At 41.8% G+C, this 12,470-nt stretch overlaps 1 protein-coding gene across 5 annotated transcripts in view; it reads left to right on the top strand.

Moving 5' to 3' along the window:
- PRR5 (proline rich 5) overlaps positions 1–12,118 on the top strand; it is a 137,041-nt gene extending 124,923 nt beyond the window's left edge. For all 5 annotated transcript variants that reach the window (XM_038385638.2, XM_038385653.2, XM_043515524.1 and 2 more), the window contains 2 exons: positions 7,608–7,746; positions 10,726–12,118. In XM_038385638.2, the coding sequence (XP_038241566.1) occupies positions 7,608–7,746; positions 10,726–11,276 (690 nt within the window). In that variant the 3' untranslated portion in view covers positions 11,277–12,118. The remainder of the gene's footprint in view (positions 1–7,607; positions 7,747–10,725) is intronic.
- Positions 12,119–12,470: the final 352 nt, after the last annotated feature.

Below are 12,470 nucleotides of genomic sequence, written 5' to 3'. Positions count from 1 at the left end.
TGTCTTAAACTAGCCTATTGCATGCTGTCGTACATGCCTGCAGCCATACCACTTCTGGGCTGTGATCTTGTCAGCTCTCAAAAGCTAAGCAGGGATAGGTTTCAGTCGTACTTAAATAGAAGTTGGGCTCGTAGGTCAGATGTAAAACTGCTGTTGTGACCATTGTGGTCATTAGAGATTGCTCTGAATTTTTTGCAAAAGAAAGCTTGTGAACCTGCAGTGTTACTAACCAAACCCCAATTTGGATTATTGCATCTTGCCTAACTAGATTCCCCCTCCATTTACAGTTAGGTACCTGTGGGCTGATACTCCACTGGTGTAAACTGTAGCTATGACAATTTACACCCACAGAAGATCTGTCTCCTCTTCACTTTCTGTCTTAAACTGTTCTCCTTTGTTGTTTGTTATTACACAGCTGCTGCTCCCTGTCCCAGAGGTAGTTGAGTTTCAATGCTGCCTGAAGCCATTCCAGTATCTAGCAATCTCTGCAAAGCACTCTGAGATCTCACTGTTTGAAAATGGCTAAATATAAATATAAGAGATTCTCCCCATGTTGCCAACTTTCATGATTTTATCATGAGTGTTGTAATATTTGGTGTTTTCTTGAACCCCAAGATCCTGGAGTCAAGTCATTACATGAGAATCTCAGTTTTCATACATATAAAATAGTAAGGTTCTAGCTCTCTTGAAAGTGTGGCCCAAATGTACCCTAAAAGCTAAAAACCCAGAAGGTAAGAAAAAAACCCCCAAATATATCATTTGGCTTCAAAATCATGAGGGTTTTTTTCTCTCTTGATATTGGGGACAAGGAGGGTCTGACTCATGATTTTTCAGTGCTTGGGGTGGACAATACTGCTAACAGTTTTTAGTTAACTCGGAATTAACAGCAGACATCAACATATATATAAAAACTGTACTATACACACTTAATTTAAAAGAAGAGAATGTTCTTTACATGTGGTATTTCCATTCTCCTCAAAGAAGTGACTTCATTGAGGTGCCTTTGCCTGCTCTCTCCCCTCGTCTCCTGTGTCCCCCCCTGGAAGGCTGTAGACATCAGGCTGCACAGGATATTTAATGTTGTTAGTTCTTTTTATTTCAGTCATGCTTAAAGATCAACCACGATGGGTCCTATTGTTCTAGGCATGGTACAAACACACAGTGTGAGACAAACTCTGTTGTGAAGAAGAGCTTGCAATCTAAACAGACAAGACAGGTAAAGGGTGGGAGAAAGTTAGTCTTATTCCATTTTACAGATGAGGAACTGAGGCAACAAGAGATCCATTGATTGCCCAAGGTCACAAAGGAAGTCTGTAGCAGAGCCCAGGATTGAATTTGAGCCCTAGTTCTGTGCTTTAACTACAAGACCATCTATCCTCCCTCTCAGTACCGTTCACTGGCACCAGCAATGCAACTCCTTAGCAGGTTTTTGCAGTCCTGAGCTGGTGGTTTCCACATTTTATTGGGCTCTCTCTTGAATATTGTAGAAGTTAGGTGTCTGGATTTTCATTTTCCCACGTATATTTGTAAGACAAGTGTAACTTATCTCTAGAAGTAAAGGACCCCAGACATAACTCAATGTCCAGGATAAGAACATGCATAGTCAAATGGATACATTACTTGTTTCAGTAGATCAGCTGAGAGTACACTGACTATAGAGCTATGCTGTGGTCACCTATCCAGACATTAAAATATATAATATGGACTTCCCCACATATAACTAAATATAAACCAAATCCCTCCAACCTTCAGCCCACTACAAAAGCCAGAGGAAATTGTTGGTCTTCGTAGCTTTTCCAGAAGGTTAAACGATTTAGAACAGCCAGCTGTCCCCTAGACGCCACAAGAATCAGCACAGAGATGGCTCAGAGGCACTTGCCTCCTCAGATGCCAGAGTGAGACTGAGGATCTAGTGTTTAGGTGACCCCTTATGACATGAGTTGGGTCCCCTGCATCCAGTTTTCAGTGGACAAATGTCACCTGACCAACTGTATGCAACAGAAGTTGGTCCGATAAAATATTACCTCACCCACCTGACCAACTGACAGTAATTGCAAACCTTGCTGGCAGACTCAGAGAGGCCTGGAAGTACCATGGTGTCAGAAAGCAAGACATAGAGGGTCTGGTCTAGTGGTTGGAGCAGTGGAAGCCTTGCCTAGTGGTCAGTGTGGTGGCAGCCAGACCAGAAACTGGAGACATACTCAGGAGCAGGAAAGCAAGGGTAGGGCTGGGAGCTAGGCTAGTCTGTCTCCACTGTCAGGCAGGGGAGAGTTCCAAATTATGAAGTGATGCTGGGCAGACTGAGCTGCTGTTTCTCCTTAGAGGCTTGTGTATCTGCCCTGAGAGTCACCAGACCAGCTCCTAGCTTGTGGATTGGCTGGAGCCTAGCTCAAAAATGACTCATCACCGCATGTGGCTTAATCAGGCTCTAGTTCAGGGACAACTCATCCCCTCACACATGGATACCGCAACACCCCGCTCACATCGAGGAGGTTCCCTCCAACACATACAGGTATATTGGTGGAGCAGGGCACATGCTTATGCATGGTGCTGTGCCTGTTCTTTGGATAAATACAGGGCTCTGGAGCATTTGATCTGGCACTTATTCACACACCAAAAATAAATAGTTTTACAAGTTCATCGTATAGCCTGAAGTCCATCATACTTCTGGTATTGAGAGAGGCTACATACAAATTGCACCACGGAAAATAGCGTGTATATATAGTCTGCTATTTAATCTCTAAAGGCACAATCCCCTCTCAGAGAATTCAAGAAGTTCTGTAACAATAGTTTGGGAAGGAAGGATCCTACAGGTGGTAACAATGTATTTGTGCCAAGAGACAAAATAAAAGAAAGGTCATCACATCTCCAGAGGGAGCTAGATGCTCTTTGGCTATTCAAAAAGTATTGAAAAATGTCTGATGGCTGAATACAGAGCTGAGGGCTAAGACTAATTGCTGCCTGTGTAAACAGCTGGAGATTTAACCTCATTCAAAGATAATGGCACTTTGAGGTCTCCATGCTTGAAAAGTGGGGAAGCAAATAACTTAAAGTAAAAATGAGGGCTGGAGATTAATATCCTTCTAGTTCTTGCAAGTGAAAGAAGGAACTTTGTGACTGAACTGGAGGTGAAATTGAACTGTCAGATACTGTTGTGAAAGGGCTTGTGGGAGGAGAGAAGATCTCATAGTGCTAGTGAACTGATCATATTTTTCAAGTGCTTTTTACAGCAGCAGGTAGAATCCTTCTCCAATCCCAGGGGAGAGTAGCAGCACTACGACAGAGTTGTAGGGCTGCTAGTCTCCCCCAGGATTGGAGAATAATTGCTAATGGCTCAGATACCTCCTCAGTCAGCTCCTACTCAGGAGGTACTGAGGAGATATCTGAGCCATTAGCGATTATCTTCAAAAAGTCATGGAAGATGGCAGAGATTCCAGAGGACTGGAAAAGAGCAAATATAGTGTCCATCTATTAAAAGGGAAATAAGGACAACCTAAACAATCAGTTTGCAAACATCTAGAAGATAATAAGGTGATAAGTAACAGGATGGATTTGTCAAGAACAAATTGTGTCAAACCAACCAAATGGTTTTCTATTGACAAGGTAGCAAGTGTTGTCTACAGGGGGAAGAAGTAGATGTGGTATATCTTGACTTTAGTAAGGCTTTTGATACTGTCTTGCATGATCGTCTCATAAACAAACTACTATAAGGTGGATGCATATGACTGGTTGGAAAACCGTTAACAGTGGTTCACCATCAACCTGGAAGGGCATAATGAGTGGGGTCCTGCAGGGATCAGTTCTGGGTCCGGTTCTGTTCAATATCTTCATCAGTGATTTAGATAATGGCATAGAGAGTACACTTTTAAAATGTGTGGACGATACCAAGCTTGGAGGGGTTGACAGTGCTTTGGAGCAGTAGTTCTCAACCAGGGGTACACGTACCCTGGGGGTACTTAGAGGTCTTCCGGGGTTATATCAACTCATCTAGCTATTTGCCTAGTTTTACAACAGCCTACATAAAAAAGCACTAGCCAAGTCAGTACAAACTATAATTTCGTACAGACAATCATTTCTTTATACTGCTCTATATACTACACACTGAAATGCAAGTACAATATTTATATTCCAATTGATTTATTTTATAATTAGATGGTAAATATGAGAAAGACAGCAATTTTTCAGTAAGTGAGCTGTGACACTTTTGTATTTTTATGTCTGATTTTGTAAGCAGGTAGTTTTTAAGTGAGGTGAAACTTGGGGTTCAGAAGACAAATCAGACCCCTGAAAGAGATACAGTAGTCTGGAAAGGTTGAGAGTCACTGACCTAGACCATCCCTGACAGGTATTTGTCCAATTGGTTCTTTAAAACCTCCCGTGATGGAGATTCCACAACCTCCCTTAATAACCTGTTCCAGTGCTTACCTATCCTTGTAGTTAGAAAGCTTTCCTAATACCTAACCTAATGTTTTTGTTCACTCTCTGTCTGTCTCTGTCTCTCTCTCTCTAGCTTTTTGAGTGTTTTTCCTCTTATTTTCTGTCTGCTCAGATATCCACATAATTAGTTGAATAGAGTAAAAAAGAGATTTGCAAATGTACATGGTGAGTTCATTCTGATGTTACTCATGAGGTCACAAACTCAATCTGAGTTTTCAGATTGCTGGTGGACTCTGTTGTAGTTAGTAAAATGACTCTGAATCCTGATAGCTTCACAGAATTTAGCCCGACTGGATATTTAACAAAAAATTAATCTCCGAAGTTTTATTCTTTATGGGTCTTCTCTAAAACCACTAAATAGGGATGCGGCCCTCTTTGCTCTTGATTAGTCATCATTTATTATTTTCCATTTAAAAACTTTCAATCATCCAGTCAGGGAGCAGAGGTAATACCATGTGATTTCAGTTATTAATCACACAGTACAGATAGCAGAGTTGAAGTGAACCATTCACAGACATTTTTACAGACTGAAATTTGTTCTCAGAAGCTATTTGTTGAATATTGACAGATAAAAAATACATCTACAAAAATGGGGGATCATTTCATGAACGGAAGAAAGAGTATCCATTGTGTAATTTGGGAGTTCTCAAACTTCATTGCTCCATGACCCCACAAGCAGGCACCGAAGCCTGAGCCCGCCCCAGCCCTGCCACCTGGCTGGGGCCGGGGGGGGGGGGGAGTTTGGTGGGGTGAACAAAAGAGCCGGGTGTGGGGCTTTTAACCTGAGCACCATCACCAAGGCTGAAGCCTTTGGGCTTCGGCTTCAGCCCCAGGTGGTGGGGCTCGGGTTTCATCTTCAGCCCCCGGCCACAGCAAGTCTAATACCAGCCCTTGCAACCCCATAAAAACAGGGTTGCAACCCACTTTGGGGTCGCGATGCACAGTTTGAGAACCACGGGTAACTTATTCAGAGTTAATAGTTCAATCTGCATGTTTTTGTTTCCTTGTTTTCCTTTGAGAACACTGTTGATGTTTTTAGGATTATTTCAGGGTTACACCAGAGACACACACTGTAATACTGGATTGATTTCTGAAATCTTTACTCAGGCAAAACTTGCATTGGCTTCAAAGTTTATGCTATAAGACCTCGATCCTGCCATGAGATCTCTGTGGGCACACCCCTATGCTCATGTGGAACCCCAATGAAGTCAGGGAGGGGACCTCTGCCACAGATGTAGTTGTAAGGTCAAGAGCTAAGAGTGAAATTCACCTTTCTGCACAAAGCCTCTGCCACAGATGTAAATTTCACCCTGACTGACTTGAATGGGAGTTTTGCCTCAACAGTAACAAGATTTGGGGGGAGGGGAAGTGCATGGAAGACTAGAAACAATACTACTTACAAATATTTTTGATGAAAATCATAAAAATTTTTGACTATGTATTTTAAGAAGTTCCGTGTTTTACTTTTTTCTCTTAGACGTCACATTCCTGTTTGTATTAGGTGACAGTGACACCTTGTGGTACTAGCCACTCAAGCAGCATCTCCAAGGGTTTACTAAGCATTCAGTCAGTTGGTGCTTGTAGGTCACAATTTAAAAAAAAATACAGTGAGTTTTAATCATGATCCGCAGTGTCTGTTCTTCTGCTTTGATTTCTGAGAGACTATAGGTCTGATTCTCAAACTGCAGAATGTGAGCAGCTCCCATTGAAGCCAGTGGCTGTAGAGTCAGAAAGCTTATGCTCAAATAAATTGGTTAGTCTCTAAGGTGCCACAAGTACTCCTTTTCTTTTTGCAAATACAGACTAACACGGCTGCTACTCTGAAACATGTAACAAATGCATCAGCTAGTTTGTCAAAAGTCTGATGTATGAATTTTGGTGTAATATTTGCAGTATGTGAAGCTATCAGTGAGTGTTACAAATTCTGAGGGCATCAGACGTCTTTTATGAGATGCTCTGCAACCATGTAGGTTTGGGCCCTTGTTTAGAATCTGTAAACTTTTGCTCATTTAGGACAGGGTCTATGGCAGTGTGTGGAGTATAGACATTGCACATCTAACTGGCATGGGAATAAATGGCATTGTGAATGGTGAGGTGCTGCTTAGATGGACAAAGTAGAGTGCCCTCCATTCCTGATTCCCAGGGTATGTATCTTACAAGGCTCTCTACACACCCAAGCCCTGTCTCCCGCATTTACACTGCTGTTTTTAGTAGAGTAGCATCCCACTGCCTCCTTGCTGATGGATCCTTTCCCCACTGCAGAGAGAGTCTCTGTCAGCAAGGAAGGCTCTGGCAGGGGGAGGCAGTGTGGAAAGGCTCCAGCCATGGAGAGCCTTTCACTGCCATGTGTAGCTACAATCTCCAGTGAGTGTGAATGCAGCCTGCCCCTCACTACAGCATATAGTTACGTGTAGCCTACACGGCACTGCAAATGTAGATTAGGTCTTAGAAAGCACAGACGGTGCCACTTGAGTATGTAACCAGAGTCCTGGATGGGTGGGGCTAGTCTGTGCAGCCGCAGCTTCACTGCTATTATTACTGAAGCTAGTTTGAATCAAAGCTAGCTCAGGTAGGTCTGAAAGTCCTGCAATCACACCTCCCAGTTGCAGTGTAGATATACATACCCTAAGGCCTGGTCTACACTGGGGGGGAATCGATCTAAGTTATGCAATTTCAGCTACATGAATAACGTAGCTGAAGTCGACGTACTTAGATCTACTTACAGCGTCTTCACTGTGGTAAGTCGACGGCTGACGGTCCCGTCGACTCCGCTTCTCACTCTGGTGGAGTACCGGAGTCGACGGGAGAGCACTCTGCGGTCGATTTATCGCACTAGACTAGATGCGATAAATCGAGCCCCGCTGGATCAATCGCTGCCTGTCGATCCAGCGGGTAATGTAGACAAGCCCTTAGACTGTAAGCTCCTGATGGCAGTCTTTTTGTTATGTGTTTGTACAAGTGCCCAGCACAAAGGGGCTCTGGTGTATGATTGAGCTCCCCATACACTATTGCAATACAAATAATAACCATAATAAACCAATGTAATACAGCATGTGTACTTTTGGCATATAATGTAATCAGAATACCTGTTAGCTCTCTGCTCTTGTGAGCAATTTGATCTTGAAATGTTGGGAGACAATATTAATCTTCAGTTTTGCTCTTTCTTTCAGGGGGTTCACGAATCTAAAGGAGTGACTGAAGACTATTTGAAACTGGAATCCCTGATACAGAAGGTGGTTTCCCCTTACTTGGGCACATATGGTCTGTATTCCAGTGATGGACCCTTCACACACTCTTCTTGTATTTTGGGTAAGAATAACAGGGCCTTTTAAAATGTCATCCATTTGACATAGTGCAGATGGCTAGCCAAAAAGCTTTGTAAATACATCATGCTGATGCCCATAAAACAGGTGATTGTCGATGCCAAAAAAACAGGGACATGTCATTTCCTTTATGGTGTGTTGTGGGCACACACAATTCCAGCTAAGCCTGACCAAGCCTCCTCCACCTTTCAAAATTCTGAAATAAAATTTGTTATAAAAGAAGTTTTCTGTTCTATGGCTTGTGTTATGCAGGGGGTCAGACTAAATGATCATAATGGGCCCTTCTGACCTTAAAATTTATGAATAAATTTACATCTCTCTATATACCACTTTCAGTTATAAGAATTGAACTCAGAGTGCTTTATGGACAAAGTGAGATAAAAGGAGAGAGGATGTGCAGATACAAGAAGTGCATGCAGATATCATTTTGCCTAAATGTAGCCATTTCTGGAGTGGGGCATTGTGCCTTGTTATCAGTACCCAGCAACCTTATAGAATTGTTTAGGACAGAAGGTGACAGTGAAGGATGATCAAAAGCACTCAGTGTCTTCTGTAGAAGATTCCACCTGATGTCAGTAGAGGTGGAGTTAGGTCAATACTGAATGCTATTCCATTTGAGTAGTTTATACTGTTGAAATTGTAGGGAAATACACAGGCACTGCAAGACAGAATGGAAAAGTAGTAATTGTACCTATAGTTGTAAAAACAAGTATTTTGCTATGCAGTTTGGATATACTTTAAATTGTGCATTTTCTGGGCAATTGATTTAATCCATTTTCTAGTATGAAATTGTCAAGAGGGTAGTTCATGATTTGCACATGAAGCTGAATTGGAAATGGATTGTGTTGCAACAGGCATTTAAAGAAACAGATCAATTTTACGTGAGTCAGTCTAGGCTGGTTATCTTCAAAAAATGATGATTCAAAAGAACCATTTTGTATTCATCACTGCTATTAAAGGGACATGAAACTGTGTAATTATTGGGGCTGCTTATAACACCACGCACCTAGGGTGCCAGTAGCATGCCCCAAGATCCTGACTTGGAGTCGAGCACTGTAGGTGCTTCAGCAGTTAGGTCTCGTTGGCACTAGTCCTGGTGAGTCCCCAAAACCACTCAGACATATGGCTAAGGTCAAGCGTATTTTTCTATGCCTGGCAGAAGAGGGAAATGTTGCAGATATCTTAGGTACAGAGTCTAAAACAGTTCAAAGAGAGCAATGATCGCATCTCTCCTTGGGGCCCCTTTGCATAGGCTAACTCCCCAGCCACTGCTGTTTCAGCTTCCCTGCAGCGCCTCACTAGCCATGCAGCTGCCACTTCCAATCAGAACTGGACAACTTCCTTATCTGACCTGGAGGAAGGGGATGTGCAATGGGGAGAGGGCTGAGCGGAGCTGTAGTCTCTTGCTGAGCGGATCCATCACAGTGGCCCAAATCTGACATCTTTTGAACACCAGCTTTTACAAAATCCAGGAGCAATAGAGATATTCCCACAAAAAACTGATAAAATTCCCATGAAACAGTTTTTAAAATAAATAAATATTCCACTATTCTATTTGAAACCCAAACATTGAAGCACTAAGGCCTTATCTACACTGGGGATTTGCCAGTGGTGTTGCAATGTAGTGATGCTCCTGGTTGAGTCATCTGCAGGAACTGAACTCAGGTTCAATGGATTTAAAAGCATACGTGTCTACTGCCTTTCAGCTAATAGACCTGGACCTGGTCTCTATACTAAATTAGAGCAGCCGTAAGCCTTAATTTATGCCTAGCTGCCAAAAAGCCCCATGGGGACATTCTGGTAGGTGGGGAATCAATAAAGCATAGTTTCACTCTTTGCCCCAGCCATAGCCCCGTACATTGAGATGGTGAAGCGACAGGAGCAGCAGGGCAATCCTTTGAGGACCAGATGCAGTAGCTGCATGATTGTTCCCGCTCAAAGAAAAGTGGAACGTCTGGAAGGATGCTTAATAATCATTTCAATCTTGTATGAATGTTTCATGAAAACGGCACAATTCCAAAAGGTTCTTAGGTAGTGCCAATAATACAAAATTGTTGCCATCTAGTGGTCATCGTAAAAAAATGGAGCTTTGGATTAACTGAATTCTAACAATTAGCTGTAAAAATCTAGAATACTGTGAAATCAAGTTCAGATTTCTTAGCCCAATCATGAGATAGGTTCTGATACTATTTTGGGTCACACAGCACCAGGGCAGTACATGTAATCTCAAATTAAGTTTTTAAACCAAGATTTTCCGAAGTGTTTACACATTTGGAGTGCCTTAAAGGGACTTGATTTTCAGAGGACAGGTGACTGGTGCATAAATGCTCTGCATGGATTTTATATCATTAAATAGCTTAATTATAGTTAATCTTCTTAATGCACTTTTTTGCTCATCCTGGAGGAGCTGATTTGGTGAAAGAACAAGCTCAATTAAACCAAAAGAGAACTCAACTGCAACAGACATAGGACAAAAAGATGGGTCTCAGATCCTTACGGTAAACTTTGACTCCCGTACTCTCTTCTCCCTACATGTGGGGAACTTCCTGTCACATCCATAGCCATGCACGTCTAGAGCAGAATTTCACTTCTGGTTTGTCATTAAATAAAAGCACTGTCACAAACTCTTCCAGTTTTATCACAAGTCGCACAATATTTGGCATTCTTCTTAAACCCCTAGTCCTTGGAATCATGTGAATATTAGAGAATCTCAGCTTTATTTTTTTAAGTTAGTTTCTAGCCCTCTTGGTTGTGGATAAAGCTTGAAGATACGATCCCTAAAGGTTCAAAAACCAGAAGGTAAATAAAAAGAACCCAACATTGATCCTTTTAAAAAGCTTATGATTTTTACGTCAATCTCATGTTTTTAGGGCCCTGACTCCTTATTTTTGAATGCTTGGGGTTGGCGGTGCTATAAAAAACAAAGACTTCAGAGATTTTAATTGAGATTTGTGTCCGTTTACAGAGAAGCGGTTCTTCAGACGTTCCAAATCAGGTGACATCCTCGCCAAGAACCCCGTGGTGAGATCGAAAAGCTACAATAACCCACTGCTGACCCCTGTAGCTGAGTATGAAACAGAGGTTATTGCAGCCAATGGAACTGGCATCCGAAGGCACTCAGTTTCTGAAATGACCTCATGCATGGAGCTACAAGGGTACTCCAATCTCACAACCATTGTGGACAATGGTTCCAAAAGCTCTATGACGACCACAAAGAACTCACTCTCAGGAGAACAAGAAAGGCCCACTGCCAGTTCAGTGCAATGTTCCAGCAAACTCAATGCAATTGAGCAGCAGCAAGGACTCTTTCACACCATGGGTGATCAAAACAGGGCTTTTGAGCTGGCCAGGGACCCTGCCTTGATTCCAGTCCCTTCTTCCAGCCCCGAGAATATAGTGGACCAGATTTTGGAGTCAATTGACTCCGATTCTGAAGGAATTTTCATAGATTTTGGCCGAGGTTGTTCAAATTCATCAGCATACAACGTGGATATGAGCAGACAGAGCATTGTGTGATGGACAGGAGACAAAACCTTGGTTTTATTATTATATACAAGTAACTGATATGTTCGGCAACACAGCAGGGAATAGATATACATACAAGGCCAAAACCTCAGCTGGTGTAAATCAGCGCAGTATTAAAAATCAGTGGAGCTATAGTGATTTACCCCAACTGGAGATATGGCCCCTAATTTTTTTTTAAACCACCAACCTATTTTCTTCTCATCATTCTGCAGTAAGATTTCTTACTGTCTTTGTAAGATTGTGGATTGTTTGTTTTCTGAATGGAAAAGAGTCTAATGAAAGCTGTTGGTGCAGCTGGATATGTGCATTTACTAGCATAGTCCATTGTATGGCTGCATTCACCTTTATTTTTAGTTGTCTTGAAAGATTCCTATAAAAGTGGAGGTTGCTCTTTGAACAACACAATCTTGGCTGGAAAAAAAAACTTAAAAAAAAAAAACCCCAAAAAACCGAACAAACAATGTGGTCATAAATGTAGCAGAATACAATGATTTATAGTGACTTTTTTTTTCTTTTCTTGGTATGTCTTGTCTGGACTCCTCTAACCACTGTGAGTTAGGATTATTAAGAAAAAAAGGTAAAATAAACAACAATGTGCTACATAATGTGATGCAGTGCCTGGCATCTAATGTTTTGTTTCACAGCCAATACAGTGTCTAGGTGAGAGAGATGTCCTAAAACTGGATTTTAGGACTGTGTTAATTTGCTTTTAATGAGACACTTCAAAGAATTGTGTGCATTGTAAACTCTTGGACAACTCTCCATTCTATGGTGAGGTCCCAGCGGAACACAAGTTACTTGTTTTCTGTGTAAATAAAGTTATGGGCTTTCAATGGAAATCTTAATTATTTATCTTAAAGGAATACTATGCAGCAGGTATTGTAATTAGGCATTGATGTTTAAAGGATTGGCGTATGGATCAGCAGCCCTTCTGAGTATGCATAGAACCTTCTCATACCAGTAGTCCTGTGGAGTTAATCTGTTGAGATGTGTAAAAATGATCTCTGGATCAAGCCCCCAGAATGGTGCAAAGGAATTTAGCCACTTGCCATCCAATGACATTAATGTGCACTGGGCAGTTGCATCCTAGGGTTTTGACCTAATGGTTTTAAAGTAAATGTGGAGTCAACATTACAGTTGTCACATTACAATTATCTGTCCTGGAGGAGTGAAGTCCTATAATTA

The sequence above is a fragment of the Dermochelys coriacea genome, chromosome 1 (genome assembly GCF_009764565.3).
Source record: "Dermochelys coriacea isolate rDerCor1 chromosome 1, rDerCor1.pri.v4, whole genome shotgun sequence".
Taxonomy (NCBI): domain Eukaryota; kingdom Metazoa; phylum Chordata; order Testudines; family Dermochelyidae; genus Dermochelys; species Dermochelys coriacea.
The sequence above is the reverse complement of the archived record's forward strand: the minus strand, read 5'-3'. Positions and strand labels throughout refer to the sequence as shown.